General features: G+C 42.5%; 8 protein-coding genes across 10 annotated transcripts; 4 read left to right on the top strand and 4 right to left on the bottom strand.

The window, feature by feature from the left end:
- Positions 1–35: 35 nt before the first annotated feature.
- Positions 36–365, bottom strand: RB195_025221 (uncharacterized protein; the record flags this gene model as incomplete). Its single annotated transcript, XM_064213264.1, has 1 exon — positions 36–365. The coding sequence occupies one exon, from the start codon at positions 363–365 to the stop codon at positions 36–38; it is 330 nt and encodes a 109-aa protein (XP_064069145.1).
- A 56-nt stretch (positions 366–421) lies between these two features.
- On the bottom strand, positions 422–1156 carry RB195_025220 (uncharacterized protein; the record flags this gene model as incomplete). Its single annotated transcript, XM_064213263.1, has 1 exon — positions 422–1156. The coding sequence occupies one exon, from the start codon at positions 1154–1156 to the stop codon at positions 422–424; it is 735 nt and encodes a 244-aa protein (XP_064069144.1).
- A 120-nt stretch (positions 1157–1276) lies between these two features.
- Positions 1277–1684, bottom strand: RB195_025219 (uncharacterized protein; the record flags this gene model as incomplete). Its single annotated transcript, XM_064213262.1, has 1 exon — positions 1277–1684. One exon carries the CDS (start codon positions 1682–1684, stop codon positions 1277–1279), a length of 408 nt encoding a protein of 135 aa, XP_064069143.1.
- A 6450-nt stretch (positions 1685–8134) lies between these two features.
- On the top strand, positions 8135–9744 carry RB195_025218 (uncharacterized protein; the record flags this gene model as incomplete). The annotated part of the gene is made up of 2 exons (XM_064213261.1): positions 8135–8274; positions 9456–9744. The coding sequence occupies 2 exons, from the start codon at positions 8135–8137 to the stop codon at positions 9742–9744; spliced, it is 429 nt and encodes a 142-aa protein (XP_064069142.1).
- Positions 9745–9819: 75 nt separating this feature from the next.
- RB195_025217 (uncharacterized protein) lies at positions 9820–10197 on the top strand (the record flags this gene model as incomplete). Its single annotated transcript, XM_064213260.1, has 1 exon — positions 9820–10197. One exon carries the CDS (start codon positions 9820–9822, stop codon positions 10195–10197), a length of 378 nt encoding a protein of 125 aa, XP_064069141.1.
- Positions 10198–10759: 562 nt separating this feature from the next.
- RB195_025216 (uncharacterized protein) lies at positions 10760–11752 on the bottom strand (the record flags this gene model as incomplete). 2 transcript variants are annotated; one of them, XM_013446164.2, is made up of 4 exons in its annotated part: positions 10760–10833; positions 10905–10956; positions 11016–11086; positions 11689–11752. In XM_013446164.2, the coding sequence occupies 4 exons, from the start codon at positions 11750–11752 to the stop codon at positions 10760–10762; spliced, it is 261 nt and encodes an 86-aa protein (XP_013301618.2). The 2 variants fall into 2 exon arrangements, with proteins under 2 accessions (XP_013301618.2, XP_064069140.1); XM_064213259.1 differs by having other exon boundaries at positions 11689–11722.
- Positions 11753–15741: 3989 nt separating this feature from the next.
- RB195_025215 (uncharacterized protein) lies at positions 15742–16457 on the top strand (the record flags this gene model as incomplete). Of its 2 annotated transcripts, XM_064213258.1 has the most annotated exons (2): positions 15742–16130; positions 16193–16457. In XM_064213258.1, the coding sequence occupies 2 exons, from the start codon at positions 15742–15744 to the stop codon at positions 16455–16457; spliced, it is 654 nt and encodes a 217-aa protein (XP_064069138.1). The 2 variants fall into 2 exon arrangements, with proteins under 2 accessions (XP_064069138.1, XP_064069139.1); XM_064213257.1 differs by having other exon boundaries at positions 15742–16200.
- A 43-nt stretch (positions 16458–16500) lies between these two features.
- Positions 16501–17004, top strand: RB195_025214 (uncharacterized protein; the record flags this gene model as incomplete). The annotated part of the gene is made up of 1 exon (XM_064213256.1): positions 16501–17004. The coding sequence occupies one exon, from the start codon at positions 16501–16503 to the stop codon at positions 17002–17004; it is 504 nt and encodes a 167-aa protein (XP_064069137.1).
- Between the last annotated feature and the right edge of the window lie 4852 nt (positions 17005–21856).

Genomic DNA, 21856 nt, shown 5'->3' with positions numbered 1-21856 from the left:
TACCTCGATGAGTTTCGAAACAGTGTGAATGTGGTCTATCGTGCTGAATCCTTTTCGAAACCCTGCATGCTCGCATGCTGTCCTTCATCTAAGACTTTTTCGAACCTATTAAGGATCACTCTTGTAAAGAGCTTGTAGATGACGGACAGTAAGCAGATTGGACGATAGTTGCCGATGTCATGTGGATCTCCCTTTTTATACAACAACACGGTGTTGCTGGTCTTCCACTGTTTAGGAACCTTGCATTCCGACAGATAACGTGTAAAGAGCCTCGCCAGGGTGTTGATGAGTACTGGCAGAAGGCTCTTCAGGTGTTCTGGTCTTATTCTGTCGGGATCGGGTGCCGTACGATTTCTTACCGACATGATAGCATGTCGTATTTCGGACGGGAGAACCTCTGGAATGACTTGTCCATCTTCCCTCAGATGGTGAGGAGGTAAGTGGACATGGCTGTTGAAGAGATCAGAGTAGAAGTCGTAGATGATTTTCTCCATCCCCCTTCTCGATGCAGTGGCTGTTCCCTCTGGGTTCCGGAGAGCAGCCATCCTCGTCTTGCGACTGGCGAAGTCTCGACGGGCATAACGGATGCTTTTCCCGCCTCTGCAGCTTCAGCCAGCACTTCTGCTCTTCTCTCTTTAGAGTCTTCCTTTATCGCCTCTCTGCAAAGCATTGCGAGCTCGGACGTGAGTTCTTGGTTCCCTGCGGCTGGTGCTGCTCCACGATGGCGTATCAGCTCAAGAGTTTCAAGAGACAGGCGCCTCTTGGTGGTTTTAAAACTCTCAGCCTTCTTCGCGCAGTCGTGAAGGTGTTCGACAAGCCGGTCATATTCCTCGTCGATGTTGTCCATTGCGGAATCTTCCCAAAACCCGGCTAGCGTAGCGAAAAGATCCCAGTTGATGATAGTCCTGGGAATTCTCTCTCTGAACTTGGCGGCTTTCTCTGCTCTCCTTGTGAAGGAAAATCTTCCTCGGAGGAGGCGATGGTCCGATCCCGTATAGAGCTTTGGTACAACACCGACGTCCGTCAGGCAGAACCTTTTATTGACGATGATGTGGTCTATTTCATTACGGTACCCTCCACCGGGTGACTCCCACGTCCAGCGTAGAGAGGAGGGCTTCTGGAATTGCGAGTTCCCATGAATGGTCTTAGTCGTCATGATGAACTCAGAGAGCCTCTCCTCCTGGTCATTCCATTGTAGGCCGTGGGTCCCAATGTGAAGTTCCTCCGGCGTTCTTTTTGGGCCAACTTTGACGTTGAAATTGCCAACTATGACCTTTTAGAAGGTATGATCTTTTCTGTAGAACTTCTCCAGGTCCATATAAAAAACGTCGACTTCTTCTCCGAGGCTTGATGTTGGAGCGTAAGCGACGAAGATAGTCAAAGCCGGTGTTGAACCACATCTTCTCATCCGCAGATGTCCGATTCGGGTCGTAAGTTGTTCGAAAGAGTCGATGTTCTTTGCCATACTCGTGTTGACGAGGACGCCAACTCCACCAACTCTACTGTCGCATGTTCCTAAGAACAGTTCTTCTCCACTTTCATATGCGGCGTTGAGAGGGTGACGTCGTCTCGTCTCGGTCAGTCCGATGGCGTCGTACTTGATCTTCTTGGCTTGCATCATCAGATCTTCGATGGCCGCTTGCGATGCAAGCGTACGTGCGTTATAAGTACAGATCGCCATCATAGTCCTTTTCCGTTTTGTTAGCCTACATGACTCCTGCAACCCCGTCCTACCTGGAGCTACCGTACCAGGCTTTCCTCCGGAATCAGGAGACCCTTTTCTATCGCTGTGTTTTGCGTAAGAATTTTAAAACCCATGGGCAGGTTGCAAGCCTCTAGTGCATGAGTTTAGTAGTCCATGAGTTTCTGGGAGAACTTCCGTTCTCCCAGAGTGGACATGTGGAGTTTATTTGTTGGAGGCGACTCCAAAGCGCCTCCCTTGCACCTCCCAGTCACTTGATTGCAGGCTTTTGGCCGGACCGATGTGTGGGATACAATGATGTCATGAGTCAGTTCTGGCTCAGCAGAAACAGGGAGTTCATCCCCTGAATCCACCTGCGTCTCTGGGCAAGCACAAGGTCGCTTTTGTTCCGCGATTAGCCCCCTATCTGCCACCCGGGGGCGCGCCACGTAGCCTCGCGACTAACCGGCTGTGATCCCTCTAGTGAAGGAGATCCGTGGGAACATATAATAACATGACCATATAATTTTTAGTTATTATTTATTCTATCAATATCGCTGTATTACAATATATATTTAGTTTTGTTTGTAGCATTACTTTTTTAAAATAATACTAAATGTTTTCAACGCATATCAGAATCGCATATCAGAGGGTTGTTTTTGGGAAGGACTTCGAGAGGGGCGTTTTTAGGAAGGCTTTTTTTTTTCAACTACACCTTGACCCTGGTTCGAAGTCATACTCATTTTGACACGCAGCCAAAAATCCGAAAGTTCTTCTAGTTGAGCGATTATTGTAGCGCGATTGAGAAATCTGCAGCTATATTTTTATAGGGCATCAAAGAGAACCCCTGGATGGAGCTTTCGATCTTTGTAGATGGTTCTCTCAAAAAGTGGTTGAAAAGTTCTAAATATAAGAGGAAAAATCCATCATTTTCATCGAGATTTGAAAAAAAAAGAAACTAGGAATTAGGATTAGAAGTACTCCCTTTTTCATCATGATGATACGTGACCGTGGCAACTTCAACAATAAATTAGCTAGAAACTGCAGTTTTCCTACCGCCTCCTAAAAACATTCGTATGATTTAGGTAAAACGAACATGAAGATGTCAGCTACATACGTGCAGAGGCTCCCCTTAGCAGCTGTCCTTACTATGGAGTTGTCATGAGGTTCAATCAAGGATGAGCCATCAGGATAGCTCGGTCAGAACGTAGTCGAGCTGAAGTTTAAGAGTTCTCATCTTCCGCTCGCGCTGCCCTTCAGGCGTTAAAAGAGTTGAACCCTGCCCCTTGAGCTGATGACGTCGATGAATCCTCTTAAATGTGGAAATGATGATTATGCTCGTCTTTTCACGTGCCCTCCGCTAGATAATACCGTTTTCCTAACACTTCGGATTGTTACTCGAGTCCCATTTTCGCATTTGCGTCGATTCCGACACCTTCCATTCCGGCGTTTTCGTTGCGGAGAATGGTCGCACTGACGTTCAGTATTCATATATCGCCATAGTGTGAATTCCTACTGCACTCCAGGTTCTGATTGCGTGTAGAGGTGCATGTGAGCTACAGCTATTTATTACACTGATATTAATAGAATACATTGCAGAAACCAGTTCTGACAGCGATTCTGAGCATTCTTAGAGTACCTTGGTCTTCGTGATTGTATTCTCATGACTGTGCCCATGAACTAAAGTGTTCTTTTTTGAAATGTTTTTATTCTGTTACCTAGTTCACAAAAGAAAATAGAATATGTGCAAATGCAATAAATATTTTATTGCAGGGAGGTAAATCTAAATGGAAAAGTACAACCATGGGTAATAAAACGAACGAAAATCCTATCATTAATGGCGTCATAAACGTCTATCAAAATCCCAGGCCCATGACGAATGTAATAGCATAGCTACGTGCGTCTAAAATCTTCTAGAAAACAAGATGTGTTGACTTGTAGCACTGAGATTACCTCACTCATTTTCAAGAGCGGACATTTCATTATGATTCACTTGGTAAATTTCGTACTGTTCTCGTGTAGTATTATATCCATTGCAATATCACCCATCATTTATCGTTCGCCAGTAAAAGGTTTGAAATAAAGTTGACCAATCAATACATCGCTATTTTTGGGATGGAAATGTTTCCTTACCTAATCTTTATTTCTGCCAGGGTATACTACTTTAGGCAACGTATTTTCCGTTCTAATTCTCCTTATTTTCTGCTCCTTTTATTGACGATGCCCTCAAATTAGTATTATCTAGAAACGCCTCAGAAAAAGCAGTGATTTCTTTGCCTAGTTTCGTAAAAGGTGAAAAGAGAATTCGCTCATTAGAGAATAGCACCACATTCAAGGCGTGCGAATTGATGGGACAAAACCAGGAAAGAAAAAAATTGCGATAAGAAAGGAGGCGAAATTGTAAAAACTTTATAAGCAAAAAATTTGCTGCCATCCGGTAGGATTAAGCCAACAATTCATCTTTTCCTAGACCTTACCACTGCATTACTCGAGACTGCCTATTAGTTCGTAACCATTATTCACGCACTGTTTCAGTTTACAATATGTAATGCAACGATTTAACTTGATCGCTACGTTGTTTATGTGCAAATTCTTTTCACTTTTCACTTTTTTCTTTTCACACCTTTCTTCACTTTTCTGAACAGAGTCTGGAAAAACACCCCCGAGTAAACTTTTATAATGACTTTTTCTCATACACAAAGTGCAAATTTCACTGTGTTAAAGGCAGTGTATAGTGTATCACAATCTTGAAATGGTGCGGAAACAACAACGAAAGTCTACAGTTCGGGCTGTAGATTGAGGAAGCGTGGCCGCTCACCTCTCACTTATCGTCGTGAGAAAAAACGGCATGAAAGCGGTGTTTGTTCTTACGACGTAAGTTAAAACCTGGCACTTTGTACAGCTTCCTCAGCTGCCTGTTCAGTGGTTTTTCTTGAATAGTCTGTCAATACAACCAACCAATGAAGTTGGGGAGGCAATCCTACCCAACAGGAAGGAACATTTCAACACCTTGCTGAACCAACAAGCCCCATCAATCCCTGGACTCGAGCACGTCCAACGACCAACGTACATCACAATCAGCGAGGAATCACCGACAGTGTCGGAGGTTCTGCTCTTCCCCCCAAAAAATGACAAATGGAAAATTTGGCGTACGCGACGAATTAGTGCAGAGATACTAAAATCTCTTCTTCTTCTTCTTCTTGATGATATTCGTGAGATGACGAAGATCATCCGTTAAATATTGAATCAAAGGAAGGATATTTGACTTGGCGAGGCACCATAGCTCCCTTCCACAAGAAGAAACAGTCACGGATCCTAGGAACTATAGCAGAATCTCATTACTGCTTGTTATGTACAAGGAGCGGATTATCTTGGAGCGGCTAGTCAAAAAACGCGACGAAACCGCTCGCGGCTTGTCCGCCACGTTACGGTTTACGAAACTAGGCAAAGAAATCACTGCTTTTTCTGAGGTGTTTCTAGATAATACTAATTTGAGGGCATCGTCAATAAAAGGAGCAGAAAATAAGGAGAATTAGAACGGAAAATACGTTGCCTAAAGTAGTATACCTTGGCAGAAATAAAGATTAGGTAAGAAAACATTTCCATCCCAAAAATAGCGATGTATTGATTGGTCAACTTTATTTTAAACCTTTTATTGACGAACGATAAATGATGGGTGATATTACAATGGATATAATACTACACGAGAACAGTACAAAATTTACCAAGTGAATCATAATGAAATGTCCGCTCTTGAAAATGAGTGAGGTAATCTCAGTGCTACAAGTCAACACATCTTGTTTTCTAGAAGATTTTAGACGCACGTAGCTATGCTATTACATTCGTCATGGGCCTGGAATTTTGATAGACGTTTATGACGCCATTAATGATAGGTTTCTTCGTTCATTTTATTACCCATGGTTGTACTTTTCCATTTAGATTTACCTCCCTGCAATATAATATTTATTGCATTTGCACATATTCTATTTTCTTTTGTGAACTAGGTAACAGAATGAAAGCATTTCAAAAAGAACACTTTAGTTAATGGGCACAGTCATGAGAATACAATCACGAAGACCAAGGTACTCCAAGAATGCTCAGAATCGCTGTCAGAACTGGTTTCTGCAATGTATTCTGTTAATATCAGTGTAATAAATATATCAGTGTATAATCTTCTAGATTACTCAGTCATTCTTCAACAACCTCCCAGACGCATTTTGGTTGTCCACATCCCTCTTCGCTGTATATTGCTTAGGAGATGTAGCGTAGTTGGTAAGAGGTCCCGCTGCGACTGCACGATCCGTCGATGGTTCGAAACCGCTCTAGTGCTAACCGAGCCTGTCATCCTGTCTTCGAGGTTGTTAATATGGTACCAAAAGCGTTTTGAAGGACAAATACATGGGCCAAGCACTCTGAATTGAAAAGAATCCCATACGAATTAATTAACGCCAAACACTTTGTTGTTTGTACTTTTTGCGCAGAATTCAAAGTTTTCAATATTTATGGAACTGCATTTTAGTTTTATGGCATGAATCTTTCAAAACACTAATGTAGTGCTTGCGTTTCCCAATTTTCGAGCAACAGATTAATGACGAAATATGATTCCTAGTTTTGGATTCTCAACAGCAGGATAGAAAAGTTGTTTCTAGAATTAGATAGCATCGTCTATGCTATTTATGACAAACAAAGTTTATATTGACTTTCTGTAGACACTTACACGTACATGCATTGCAAAAGAATTTGAATTCTTTTTTCATTAGGGAAGCTTTTCATTTCGTACGGTAATGCTACAGTAGTGATAACACTGCATCATGACATCATAACATGCCTTTCCATCAAGCGTTTTTTTCTACATCTAGGTTAATGAATGAAAGGATTTTCGATATAGTGACATAGCTGATAAGAAAAACTACATCCTTTCTTGAACGAAAAATTAACAGCTACATTTGAATAGATATCTATCTACAAAAATCTACAAGAGCAAAAGTTCCACTCTTACATTTGAGCAGCTCCGAAACTGGATGCAAAAAAAAGTTTATTTTACAAAAGATTTTTGCAAATGCAAAGAAAATTATTCTTAACAAATGTGCAGTAGCGTTTTTTAAGTTCTTTCGTTTCTAAGTAAGTTGTCACACAAATTTCGTAGGACAAAATCTGTCTCAAGAACGTCTTCTTCTTCGATGTCACATATAGCAAAAAATAAATATCATACTATACCTCTCTGCTGTTTCAAATAACACAATGAAAAGCAAAGGGATGCGGGGATGTGGGACAGTTCAAGCGAACGGTGCGTCATTGTAGAAAACTGATAGCTTTTTGTTAGCAAAAACCTGTACAGCGATACTCCTCTGGAAGCTGCTAACAGCAGAACTTGATATGAAATAATTTGTTACTTCGACAACACGGATTTTTTAGAGTCTCTTATTTCTTTCTTATTTCTTATAATGTTTGCTGAAGACCATTAGTTCAGCATCTGGTTCTTTTGTTCTTACCTGTCGAATCAGCATCTTGCTTAATCATCTTCTTCATCTTCATCTTTGTATTTTGTACTTTCTTTGCTTTACATTCTTCACGTATATATATATAAATATATATGTATGGGGGGGCCGCGTATACAAGTCTGATTGCTACCTGCTCGTGGTGGTCATGCTGTAACTAAACGCAATCAGGTGTTCGAGTGCACGGAACGTACGAGCTATACAACGTGCACTGTTATATGGCAAAAGATTCCCATACATTGCAGAAAGGTCCTGTTGTCCAGCAGTCCATAACCTGAAAGGTCAACTGCTCGAAGGAAGCATGCAATCTTTGGCAAAAACCATTCGTTTCGTCACGCTAAACTGCCGGACATAGTCGAGTGAACTCCAACAAACCGCCCTGTCTAGGCACCTGCGACATCTCTCTGTGCCGTTTGCTGCACTGCAGGAAACACGCGTGACAGATCGGCCCGTCATCAGTATCGACAATTACACCATATACTGCGGCGATGCTGATGAGACGAAAGTAATTGGCTAGGCGATAGCTGTGAGGGACAACTACAACAACTTGGTGGAGGAATTTGGCTCAACGTCGTCCAGATGCGCTTTCGTACCACTGCGGTACCGCAGAGGACGTAAACTCTGCACCGTAAGTGTCCACCCTCCTACGGAAATCGCTGAGGACAACGAGAACAGGACAACGACAAGAGGGCATTCAACCTTTAATTCGATCATTTTTGCTAGCGGAGGATGTCTGCAATGAGCGCCAAAGTCTGCTCAGCTGTATAGCTGTAGCTCACGTGCACCTCTATACGCAATCAGAACCTGGAGTGCAGTGAGCATTCACACTATGGCGATATATGAGTACTGAACGTCAGTGCGACGGTTCTCCGCAACGAAAACGCCGGAATGGAAGGTGTCGGAATCGACGCAAATGCGAAAATGGGACTCGAGTAACAATCCGTAGTATTAGAAAATGGTATTATCCAGCGGAGGGCACATGAAAAGACGGGCATCATCATCGCTTCCACGTTTAAGACGAATCATCGACGCCATCAGCTCACGTGGCAGGGTTCAACTCTTAACGCCTGAAGAGCAACGCAAGCGGAAGATGAGGTTTCTCAAACTTCAGCTCGGCTACGTTTAGACGAGGAACATCCCTCAGTCGGAAAACCGAAAATCCAAAATCCTGTTTGAGAGGTTGCTTTCGACTCTGACCACCGTCCAGCTCTCTTCAGCCTTAAGATACGGTTCTAAAAGAGGAACTGAGGAGTACCTCGTCAACCGAAAAATTTCTCGCAAAACGAATTTCCGCCAAGATGTACCTACTCATGTCGGAGTGCGGACCAGAAACAATCTTCGCGATGCGGATTCCTTTACCAAGTGCATCCAGAAGCTGCAAAGGAAACCCTCCTGATTCAAATGCCGCAGAAGAAGTTTGCCTTTGCATCTGTGGAGACAAGACCCACGTACAATTCTGTATTTGTCGCCTGCAGCATTGGCGATTTCAACTAGGAAAAGCGTCTTAGAAGGAAGTTAAGCCGTGAACTGCAACAAGACCACGATGACGTCGAGAACGAATGATTTGAAAAGGCGTAGGAGACAAGAACCCGCAGAAAGCCAATGCTTTATTAAAGCTGTGTAGCAGCAAGATGAAAAGTGTTTTCCAGTCCTCAACACTGCTACTGGAAAGGCTGTCGGCGAAGCAACCTCTCCAATTCGGAGTGATCACTCCAAGACCTTGCTGAATCGCCAAGCGCCGTCAGCTCCTAAACCCGAGCACGTTTATAGGCCGACATATGCGATTAACTAGGAACCACCGACCGAGACGGGGTCTGGTCTGTATACAGAAGATGAAAAGTGGAAAATCTGGTGGAGACGATGGGATTAGCGCAGAAGTGCTGAAATATCTCCCTCCGTCTAGGATTCCTGAAATGACAAAGATCATGCGTTCAATAAAGAAAGACGAAGATACCTGACTCGTGGACATACGCTATCATGATTCCTTTCCACAAGAAGTTAGCCGTCACAGACCCTAGGAATTATCGAGGACTCTCTTTGCTGCGTACTATGTACAAGCTTTTAGAGCGGACAATCCTGGGCCGACATATTAAGCATCGCGAAGAAACAACGCGCGACGCGCAAGCTGCCTTTTGTCCTGGCCGATCTACGATTGACCAGATGTTCATCGTTAGGAGAGTGATCGAAATCTAACAGCGGTACTCGAAGCCAATACAGTTAGCCTTTCTGGACTTTGAAACCGCTTTCGACTCTCCTCATCGAAACCGTCTTCTCAGCGCGCTACGCGCCGATGGAGTTCCAGGAAACTTCGTTCGCTTGCTTGATGACATTAATCAACGAATAACTGCTGCAGTTCGAACACCAGCTCGATGTACAACACCGTTTGTGGTGGTCACTGGGGTAAGACAAGGGGCAATGGCAGGACCCTTCCTGTTCAACTTTGTTATCGACGACATCATGCTAAGAGCAGTAGTTCACTTTCCTGCCGATCTCGAGCACGCCGATGTTGTTATATTCGCAGAAAGCGCTACGAAACGCTACGAAACGAGACGGACAACCAATTAAACTCGTCGATGAGTTCTGTTACCTGGGGTGTATGCTGAAGAACAGCGGCAGCTACGAGAAGGGTATTCAGCAAAGATGCGCAAAGGCCATTTCCACATTCGACTCCTTAACGAAATGCCTGTGGTCGACCCCTATCACCAACGAGTCAAGCTGCGACTCTACCTATCCGCAATTTGCCCCACCATGTACGGATCGGAGACTCGAGCAGCACCATCTACGGTGATGGAGAGGCTTGATAGCGCGGAAAGGAAGCTGCTTAGACGGCTGCTTGGCTACTTTGGGCCTAGGGCATGCCACAATGAAAAGCTTTACGCGGAAGTCGATGTGGTGTACCGGCAGATGATACGTGCAAGATATCAACACCTCGGACCGCCATCGAAAGTGGCTACAGAAAATCGCTTTCGCTTCCTTGGTCATATAATAAGGAGATCAGCAGATCGCCTTGTTCAATGAGTTTTGGATAGTTTGTCTGGCTGACCTGGGAGAGGTCACCTGGCCGAGGACGGAGGTTCTGGACTGAGTTGGTGAACACTGAGAACTTGAGGACACTCGGCGTAGATAGGTAGTTCAAACGAAACGTAACGCTTCACAGAATATGGACTAGCGATGAATGCTTTGATTCTATGCAATCTCTCGCAGGCTATGAACGAAGTCAGTATATATATATATATATATATATATATATATATATATATATATATATATATATATATATATATATACTGAGGATAACTACATATGCATAACTAGATGCTGCGGCAATTATGAAAATTTTAGCCCGACAATCATGAATCATTATGATCTCAAATGCATGTGTCCTCGAAGGTTGCCTTCAAACGAAATAGATGCTCAGTGCGACTGATTAATGAACGAAGTCAGTATAGTTGTTACCATTTGTAAACTGCATAACAAGTATTTATACGGGCAAGTATGATTTTATGAGTGAGCACAGCATAGTTCTTTCAAATACGATTCTATACGATTGTAAACAACATATGAATCATACTTCTCTTTCTTACTTTCGACCGAAGCGAATGAATTCAAACTTGTTGCGGCGCTTCTCTGCGATCTTGATCGGAGGTACGCCACCTGGCAATTTTCATGTCGATGAATGGAAGAGTAATTCAACAATAATTCTGCAAACCATTAATCACGCTCACCTTCCTGGATGCTTTCGATCGTGGCGAGAGCAGTCAGTAATTGTGAGGAAACCTATATCACTACCTATAATCTTGTTGAAGTGCACAGGAATCAGGAAAAACTTTAAGTACCTTGGCAAGTGTTTCGCTATTGTCTGGGTCGTACATCACAGGCTGGATCAGTTCCGGTGCCCCTTTCGAATCTGCAAGTGAAACTTTAAGTGGGACCATCATATTAAAAGTTTTTTTTACGAAGGAAAATAAAATTGTTGAAAGCAGAAAACCTGCTGAGGCAGTGATATTCAGGAGAAATCTGATCTAGGGGCTATTTCATCATTCGAAATTAATGATCTTGCCATAACTTGCAACAACGTGGGATGTGAGAGCATGTAAAGAAATGTAAAGCATGTTGAGAGTTCTTGCGATGATAGGACTTTCTGCAGACTTTTTATTTGTTTTACTTTTTGTTTTACAAGGTCATCTCGGAGAGACCCACAGCACTATCTCGAAGGTGTAGTGAAAGCAATCTTTTTAAATGATACGAACAATTGGTGATTTAAAAAAGGCACAATCCTTTATGTTGTGTTTCACTGCATCGGTGAGGGGGGTTATGTGTTGGGTACCAGCAAATCGTTAACTACTCTTGTCTTGTCACATCAGTCTTCTTCCTTCGGTTGCTGTTATTATATTATACTACAATGGTTCATAGTTTTTTCAAAGGTATTGAGAAGGACTGCTGATAAAGTCAGAAGAATCCTGGTACCAGTGTAAAGCACTTTGGATCAAAGTACATTAACGAACTCACGTGACTTCTGTGCGGTGACGAGAAGCATGCTCATCACAAAAATTACAGTCGTAGATGTCCTCATGTTAGACTCCTCTTTCGTTTCTGTAGTTTTGGAGAGTGTAATGTATGTAATGTGATGAAGTGAGCTAAGAAGTCGTGGAAGAGAGCGGCACGCAATCAAGTCGTGAAATGCCAAGAACCGTCGGGAAGAAGTATGTGAGAGACCGCCTCCATGTACAGAAACAAACAATCGCCCAATTAGCGCATTGCTCTGGCTAACGCATTCTTGAGGAGCCACGCATCCAATCGGCAATGGGACAATCACTCAAATTGAACAAAGACAACAATAGCTGATCCCAATCATGACGTTGTGCAGCATATACTTTCTTAGCATGCGACACAATGCTTTTTTAACCATAATTTTTTATCGCTAGACTGTTCTAAAATATAAATTTAGAGAATCTCCCAGGAAAATATAATTTGATAAGCCCATCAAAAAGTTCACAAGAAAAACCAATAGCACATTTTGAGGATGCACCTATTGCAGTCGTTGCACCGTTGCAGTTGACCTCATAACATCACAGTGCTCCTCCTCTCCCTCTCCTAGTTGTTCCCTTTTTTGATTTACAAGTAGATTTAGATAACGATGAATGAGGATAATTCGGTTGTAGACTCTTATTCTGCGCAAGTTATCACGCCTTTATGGTAGCGCCATGGAGTCCACGGAATGGTGCCAGTCTACAATAGTTAATCATTGCCTTGAAGAGAACCCGGCCGTTCTAAACCACTAAGATTATCCTGCGAGTGGATGTGACTGCTTCACATAGACTCTCCGCACATAATACAATATTTCAGTGCTGTAGGTATCTCGTAATAACAGCGTCACCAGCACTCAAAGGAACTGCGTTGTGCACAGCGCCGAACGCAGTTCCTTTGGGTGCCAGTGACGTTCTCGCACTTGTGGGTGTTCCCCTATACTAAGACATGCGCTGTCATCCACGAATGCAAAAAAACTTTTCATAAACAACGATGATTTGCACCGTTATGAGTTTACCGTCATGAAGAGAAAGCTGCTTTTGGCACCAATTCGTTCACAACTCTTCTTTATATTGAAGAAGTTCCACGATTCTTTTAGAAATTACAATCATCAATACTGTTGCATTGTACATGGCTTCGTGGATACCAGACAACGATGTAGACTAAGTAGAAATTTGGATGTTTTTTGTTCAGCCAGCACAATTTTTGGTCGACTTTCATGTCTATGATGTTTCAGCAGCACTCATTGATCGCTAAGAAACATAGATAATTTAAGAAAGTGTATAAGAAGTTTTATGTATGTCTCGTTGAGAGAAGTTTGAGCGGATCTCATGCAAATGGAAGCAAATGTTTTTCTGAATAATTTTCAAATGTTTAAAAAGAGCAGTTTTGCAAAGTCCAGATTTATTTTAACATGAAAGTACGTGACCCTAATGTATATGGAAAAAGCCTTTCCCTCACATAAAAATGAAGTTTTGTGGTTTGCCGTGGTCTTGCAAAACAACTTGGTCAAATTTCCACAGTAATCATGGCATCCAGGATCTTAATTAGTTACGTATCTCACAATGTTGCTCGAATTATTGGTCGCTTGTACTACTCTTGCAGATACTGATTGTTGGAGTGCGGCATTAGCTGAAATGAGTGTTTGTTTCTGCGGATAGTACGTAAACATAGACTCAGCTTAAGTTCTTGAGATCTGAAAAGACGGAAATAGATTCTCCTGAAAACATCTTGAAAAAAAAAAACTAAATAAGATTCAAGGGGCTATGTGGACTATGTCGCATATCTATGTTCGCAACAAATATATTTAAAGGAGCAAAGATGTTCGTCTTCGATGCCCCTCACATTCTTGAAATTAGTGCAAGCGTTAGTATGGCACACCACAATGGCTACTGCTTACAAATTAACTATCATATAAAGAAAAGAGTTAATTAATTACCAGAAATGGTTTAAAAAAAACTCAAGGGTTTTCTACTTAAGATTTCTCCGTCCACTATAATCCTAGTTCGTGCATGGAACTTAATTTCTTCACATTATGCATGCACATAGCAAGGCAGTGCAGAAATATTAGGTTAGGTTATAATAATTTTATAACGAATTTTTCCTCGGTCCTCTATCATTGGTCGATCGTGGGTGATCCGTAAAAATTTCCGGTTTTCAAACGAGAAGGGCAACAGTGGGCCTCCCTTTGAAGTACTGGTCCCCCTCCATGCATAACATCCGTCCCGCCTTCAGCAGACTTATTATCCTGACAAAATGCGACAAACAAATACTGTCTGAGATGCCTTATTATGTACTCTTAAACCTCCATTCTAATGATCAGAGAGAAGAAAAGCACTAATAAATTGCAACAATATCACATCGTATGGAGAGAAATACTCTATCAAAAGGTATATAGGACTTTGTCAATTCTTTTCTTTTCATGTGCATTTTCAAACTGACTTTCTGCCGGGCAAACATCGTAAACACAACAACATTCAAAATATTCTTGTTGATAGTTTCTCCCTAAGGGCGGATGTAGTGTACCGGCTAGAGGTTCTGCTTCTTCACCAATCGATCGGAGGTTCGAATCCGCCTTAGTGCCCATCAACCCTTTCAACCCTCCGGGATCAATAAATTGGCACCAGACTTGTCTGGGGGATAAGAAACACTGACTAAACACATCGGCTAGCCACCACAAGTCATTGTATAGACCAGTTACACGTCCGCAAACCTCGAACGATCATGAATTGAAGTGAACGTGGGGGCGCATCCCAAGCGGACTGATTAAAACCAGACACTTTACCCTAGTTTCCCTCTCCACGGATGTCATTCACTAGGGGGATCACAGCCTTTTACTTGCGAGGCTACCTGAGAGCTCCAAAGTGGTTGATAGTGAGAGGGGCAATCTAGCACCAAGAACGACCTTTCTCATGTCTCCAGACGCGGTTCGATTTAGAGGACGGTATACTTTCCTGTTGTACTGAGAATGACTCAAAGCTACCCTTGCATCCAACACAAAAAGCTCCAGCTCTCTGCTTCGGGATAACGTTTCGTTCATTTGCTTAAACCTATGTTCTGAAAAATAAAGACAGTGTCTTTATTCTTCTAAACAAGTTTGGTACCGAGGTATCGACACGGAGAGATGAAAACCCTGGCTGGGGCTAGTGCGGTTTCGAAACATCGATCGTGTAGTCACAGTCGAACCTCTTACTAACTGCGTTTCTGCTGCCTACATGTTTTGAATCAACTGACCTCAACAGTAACAGGAAAATGTCTTCTGGCGCCGAAATAGCGCTTGGTAGCGCAACTCAAGAACGTTTACATGAGCTATCTGCCAAAATGGAGAAGTACCACGACGACAATCTGTGCATACGACCCATCGGAGGCTACGAATAAATATTAGAGGAAGGACAGCTATGCAAGCAAATTGGATTCAAAACACCATTCAGCAAGATTGACCAGAAAGATCCTTTTTCCAAGCTCATCGAAGTATCGAAAGAGTAGGTGATCACGCTGCGTTTCATTTTCATCGACTAGAAGAAATCAAAAGTTCGCTATTTTACAAAGTTAATGTCCGACAGTCACACCACTTTCGTCCTGTTAAAAAATAATTCTCATAACTTCTAGCATAAGCTAGGTGGAACGAATACGGGACAAGGTTCGACAAATCATACTGAAGACTGGTCTTCGGCTGAAGTTGCAAAAGACAACGTTTATGAACAACATATCTCTGATGCCCCATTCGAGCTCCTATGTGATGCGTCCACCACGAGTATCCAGGTCAGAGAAATTAACACGATGAACGACTTGTCGTGCGAGCTGGACACTAGGAAACAAGCGGTTTAGGTATTGTATGAATGCACCGACGTAGTGAACAACGCAAAGAACGCGGGGCCCACAGTGCTTTCTGTGTTGACCACCACTTTGAAAATGTAGGGGCCTCACAGACAGAGGGAAAATGCGATCAGCGCCATTGAATGCACAATTAAAAGAGATTAGGAATATCACCCCCCACCAAACCCAGAGGAAACAGCCATTGCATCGAGAAGGGGGATGGAGAAAATCATCTACGACTTCTACTCTGATCTCTTCAACAGCCATGTCCACTTACCTCCTCACCATCTGAGGGAAGATGGACAAGTCATTCCAGAGGTTCTCCCGTCCGAAATACGACATGCTATCATGTCGGTAAGAAATCGTACGGCACCCGATCCCGACAGAATAAGACCAGAACACCTGAAGAGCCTTCTGCCAGTACTCATCAACACCCTGGCGAGGCTCTTTACACATTATCTGTCGGAATGCAAGGTTCCTAAACAGTGGAAGACCAGCAACACCGTGTTGTTGTATAAAAAGGGAGATCCACATGACATCGGCAACTATCGTCCAATCTGCTTACTGTCCGTCATCTACAAGCTCTTTACAAGAGTGATCCTTAATAGGTTCGAAAAAGTCTTAGATGAAGGACAGCATGCGAGCATGCAGGGTTTCGAAAAGGATTCAGCACGATAGACCACATTCACACTGTTTCGAAACTCATCGAGGTATCACGAGAGTACAAGATGCCGCTCTGTCTCACATTCATCGACTTGAAGAAGGCTTTTGACTCAGTTGAGACGGAAACGGTCGTGGAAGCCTTGGACAACCAGGGCGTCCCTCCTCAGTACATAAAAATACTTCGAGAGTCGCACAGTAACTTCACGACAGGAATTTCGCTATTCTACAAGAACATCATCATTGACGTGAAGAGGGGGAGTCCGACAGGGTGATACAATCTCACCCAAAATATTCACAGCCACCCTCGAGAACGCAATGCGAAAGTTGGAATGGGACGACATGGGAATGAAGGTTGATGGTCGGCTGCTACACCATTTGCGCTTTGCTGATGACATCGTATTGATAACACCTAGCATCAGCCAAGCGGAACGAATGCAGACCGAGTTCGACGAAACATGTGGATGCATCGGTCTTCAGCTGAATCTGCAAAAGACGATGTTCATGCGGAACGGATGGGTCTCGGATGCCCCATTCACGCTCAGCGGAACGAACATATCCGAATGCACCAGCTATGTTTATCTGGGTCAGGAATTGAACATGATGAACGACCTGACCTCCGAGCTGGGCAGGAGGAGAAGAGCGGCTTGGGGAGCGTACAAGAGCATCGAGGATGTAGTACAAGAGCATCGAGGAGAAGAAGACCAGGAACACCCGGCTTCGTGCTCACCTCTTCAACACCACCGTACTTCCTGCTTTGACCTATGCTTCGAAAACCTGGGCATTTTGCAAGCAGGAAGAAAACGCGGTGAGCGTCATTGAACGCGCAGTTGAGAGAGTGATGCTAGGAGTATCCCGTTTCACACAAGTGAGGAACGGGATTCGAAGTTCTCTCCTACGTCAACGATCGAAGATTAGATCGAAGACGATCGAAGACGATTAGAGACGCCGCCGCGTTTGCCAAGGAAAGTAAAATAAGGTGGGCCGGATACGTGATGCGCTTTAATGACAACCGTTGGACCAGAGCCGTGAGCGACTGGGTTCCCCGCGATATTAAGCTCACTACAGGAAGAGAGCCGACCCGATGATCAGATTTGTTCACGAAGTCCTTCAAAGAAAAATATGGTGCTCTTCGTGTCTCACGCGAAAGGAGGAACCACTGGGCTACTCTGGCACGCGATCGGGACAAATGGAACAATTACTGGCGCCAGCTCGACCAGTTTGAAGATCAACGGGAGTCAAGGTGATCAAAGTGAACCAAATATTTACCTTCGTATCTCTCGCTCTTCTTCTTCTCTTTCTTTTTGCATCTCCACCTCTCTACGCCGGTTATTTTCTCCAATCTGTTTCAGAAGTTCTTGCTCATGCTGTTCTTCGCTCGAAAAATGACTTAATACCTGGGGTTGCTCTGCATGTACCCAGCAGTATTCGTTTTTACAGTTACCGTCTCTGTACATTGGGCTAAGTTAGAGGTAAAACGTTCAGGGTTTCCAATGAAGTGGCTGTTGCGTGTGAAACAGGCCGTAAAAATGTGTGTCCAACACTCTAGAATCTTCGCATTAGTTTTTGTATCCAAAGGGGCTTTTCGCACATGTGATTTGCAGTTACGAAAATGTACGTAGAATGAAATAAAAAAGTTGAGAATTTGGCATAAGAGGTGAACAATGCAAGGAGCAATTAAGAAGAGCAGACAAAAATAAAGTTGGTCACTGAATTTAAATTCTAAGTTGCTACCTTATTTATTTTTTCTAATTTTGCATATCATTAAAGAAGATAGCCGGTGAAAAATCATGCGTTAAACTGGGCGTGATAATTTGATGGATAACTTTTTCGCGGACTTCGTTCGAGCAGACGAATACCTTATCTACAGTGTTTTCACCTCGCCAGAGTTGAGATCGTCGATTACCGGATCGCGGCTGAGGGTGAGACTGTGTCCAAGAGGGATCGTTTTGCTGGAAAACATACAGTTGATAAGTTTTATCAGGAGTTCATTTAAAAAAAAAAACAATCGCATGTGAATGTTCAAAAATCACATCTGAAAATAGTTCTACGTCTTTAGGACTAGACTGTCTCCATCTGTCTCATCATGGGGGATCAAAAAAATGTAATGAAGGTGGAGTATTTGATTGATATTACTTTTGAAAGGTAAATTTTATACTTCTAAGTCTTCATCACCAATTGCACGTAACCTTTTTTTGTGAGTGTGATGAATTAATTTGAGGATGCACCTTTATATAACAAACTCGCTAATTTATTTTATTTTATTGCACTATCTATGATGTTAATGACAGAAAAAGAGGAGAAGCAATTTCGGAGTAGTTTGATTTCAAAATAAACTTTCCCTTACAAAGGAATGTAAATTCAAGAGTGAAGGTATAATGCATGGATAAGAAGTGCGCCTATTCACCACTCTTACCTTATCAAAAATCTAAGGGATAGCAGGCTGCAAAAATCAACAGCATAACAGCCTACGAATTTAAAAAATCGTTGTTCTAATCTTACAAGTGTTTTGGTACATCAGGACACATATTTGCTAATTTCCGAAGGTTTACTTTATAAATTCATTTGTTTATTGGCGAATGTTAAGCTTCATATCTCCTTAGAAGATTTGAATTTAAATATCTTATTTCAAACCGAGAATTCATGATTCTTTGGTCTGCAAATTCACTCGTACACCCCTGGTTCTATGTAAAAAGTCAATTCCACTCCTCTTATCAAAATAACTAAATTTTTACTGCTCTTTTTCGTGAAAAACGCTAAGAACTGCTGTTTTCGTAAAGAAACAAGTATTGCTTACGAAGGTTTCCAGAATTCCAAAAAATCTTTTTTTTCCACTAAACATAAACTGATTAACAATCTTTGAAGTATGTTCTTCAATGTTTTCTCTTGCAGGTTAGGTAGAAGTGTTCAAGTTATCTTTAGTTTTGTACGCTACGTAGACCTAGAAATTCTCTCTTCGGAGACGTTTACTTTCTAATATATAAAATTCCTTTCTAGACATTTATGTTTGAAAAAAATGGCAACTAATTGCTCCCCAATCCTGTATTACAATATGGAAAAGCATATAAAGGTTTGTTCAGTTACTGCAAAGTTCACAAAGATTTGTGTGGCACAAGTTCCAGAAGTGTAAAATTTTCCACATTACTGCCACATTACGTCCATGTTCACTGAGCGAGCAAAAAGAGTCTGTATTACTTGTAGTTAAAAGTTCTCACTTAGTGATAATAAAAAAACCACGGTATTCCATTAAAGTGAGATTCGCTCCATAATAATTGAAAACAGCGCCCAGAAATGATAGTATGTTGTTGTATTCATGTTGATTATTCCGGCTATTCCTTTCTGCTAAGAAAGCACGGTCACAGTCGGAATACCAACAAGGGTAACTACCTCGTGTTTTGCTTCTAAATGTAATCAAATGGGTGCTTTATCCTATATGTGGTTTTATATATCATTGTTAATCTGATTCGCTCCTGAATGGTTGGCTTTCCTTTTGCTCTAGTTTGGCCATTTTCATACTCTGTTTTGAGTTATTTAGTTTTGCTCGCTGCAGTGATCAGTTGGTGTTATCTTTATCTGCTTGATACGTCGAATATAGAGTTAATTATGCCGGAGTTAATTATTATCAACCCGTATTGCAAGAAAACAGATTTCTCTTTCTTCGCAGTCCACCTCAGGTACTAAGCCGAGGACGATAGAATGTTCTCAAACAACAGAACCCAACTACAGTGAAATGTCAACAAAAGACCTGATCAGTTCTACAGCTGGTCCAAACAAAGACCTTGTTATAAGTAAAATGCTTGCAGTACTTTCTGAAAAAAATTGAAAAGGATTTAGCTGAACAGTTAGAAGCTGACAAACGTACGTAGAGCATAGTGAGTAGTGCCTTACCAGAGTCTTCGTCCTCTTCAGAGACGCTGCACGACCTTGAAGTCAAAATCAGTGATATTTTGCTAGCGTTGAACGTCAGCTGTCGCCCTGTCCACCTTTACCGGATGGGCAAACCTGATCCTACTCGTTCATGCCTCTCTTCGCAGTTTTACTCTCTCGAGCTAATGCGCGTCCACTTCGTAGTGAGTGTGAACTAAGGTAAGAGGCACGTAGGCGTAATAGAGGGAAAAGTCAGCAGGAGTGGATGGTCTATCGTAGTGACCCATGGGACATCTATGACATTAAGCGAGGCACATTGGGAAACACCTAAAGCTGCACGGTGTCTCATCAACACTAGAAGCATATTTGTTTAACACTCGTAGTCTTGTCAGTAAACTGCATCATCTGCGAACGTTTCTCTGTTTAAATATATAGACCTTACCTAATTTTTATCACTGGAACCTGGCAAACAACTAAAATCTTGTACTCTAAGGTCGTTAGTAGCCTACCCTGCAGTGTCTATTGTTCTCAATTTCTTCTTCTGATTCGTAACAAGAGGAGGTAGAGTTTGTGTTCTTGTTAGGGCCTTTACTAAAGTCCATAACGTTACTCCTGACTATGATCTGAAAGCTGACTTACTCTCAGCTGAAATTCTATGCCCTGTTAATGTATCGCAGCTTTGTTTCATACTCGTATACCGTCCACCAAACAGCTCGGCTGCTTATGATAAACAAACTTGTACACGTGCTCAATGATTTTACAGTTGTAAATCATTATACAATCATTCTTGGCGAATTCATTCTTTTTCGCAATCACTCTCAATCTGCATGTAGACTGGGTCAACATTATAGCATTTAACTCATTTTTATCACCATTATTAAATTTCTTCTCCAATGCTGGGTTGGTGCAAAATGTGAATCTGCCTAACCATGCTGATAGAGTTCTTGAAATTCTCCTTACACCTAGCATCTACACTACTGACATCAAGCTTCTTCCTCCCTTACCATCATCCGACTACGCTATAGTCTGCTTTAGCTATGTCAGCTCCAAGTATTCATTGCCCAACTTTTTCGCGGCTGATTACTTTTCTTTGAACAATTGTTTCTCAGATGTTGATTGGTTTACTCTATTTGATCAATACACGTCATGTTCTATTTCAGATCGTGTAGGAAGGTTTATGAAGATCTGGCGAGATTTGTACCTTTTCGATTTCCGCGCTCTTTTTCCTTCAATCTACCACGTCAACATAAAACTTTATTTTCTCAGAGGCAGCGTCTTTTTGATGGGCTAAACGATCCCTTGCATAATCCACTATACAAGAAAGTATGTTCTGACATTGGCTTACATATGAGAAAAAACCTTGCTCATGGGGAACGCCGTTTAGTGCGCAGAGAATCCATGAAGCTTTTTTATCTATACTTAAAGGCATCACCCCACGAATCTGAGGTGGTGCAGATTTCAGGTGGAGTATTCGTATACGGGATGGGAGACTACGGAGAGGGAGGTGATTCCGTCCATTTCTTGCTAATTGCCGCAAAAAACGGCCCGAAAGATGTGGCGCCGCACAAGACTGGCGCGCTCCAATCGAACCTCTTGTACAAAGTGGTGCGCCAAAACGAATGAAGCCGTATCTTCCGGGCCGTTTTTTACGGCAATTAGGAAGAAATGGACGGAATCACCCCCTCTCCGTAGTCTCCCATCCTGTATACGAATACTCCACCTGAAATCTGCACCACCTCAGATTCGTGGGGTGATGCCTTTAAAGCACAAGATGAAAGCGATTGCGAGGCTTCCAAGTCTCGTGGAT

The sequence above is a fragment of the Necator americanus genome, chromosome X (genome assembly GCF_031761385.1).
Source record: "Necator americanus strain Aroian chromosome X, whole genome shotgun sequence".
Lineage (NCBI taxonomy): Eukaryota > Metazoa > Nematoda > Chromadorea > Rhabditida > Ancylostomatidae > Necator > Necator americanus.
This window is presented reverse-complemented; position numbering and strand designations above follow the sequence as displayed.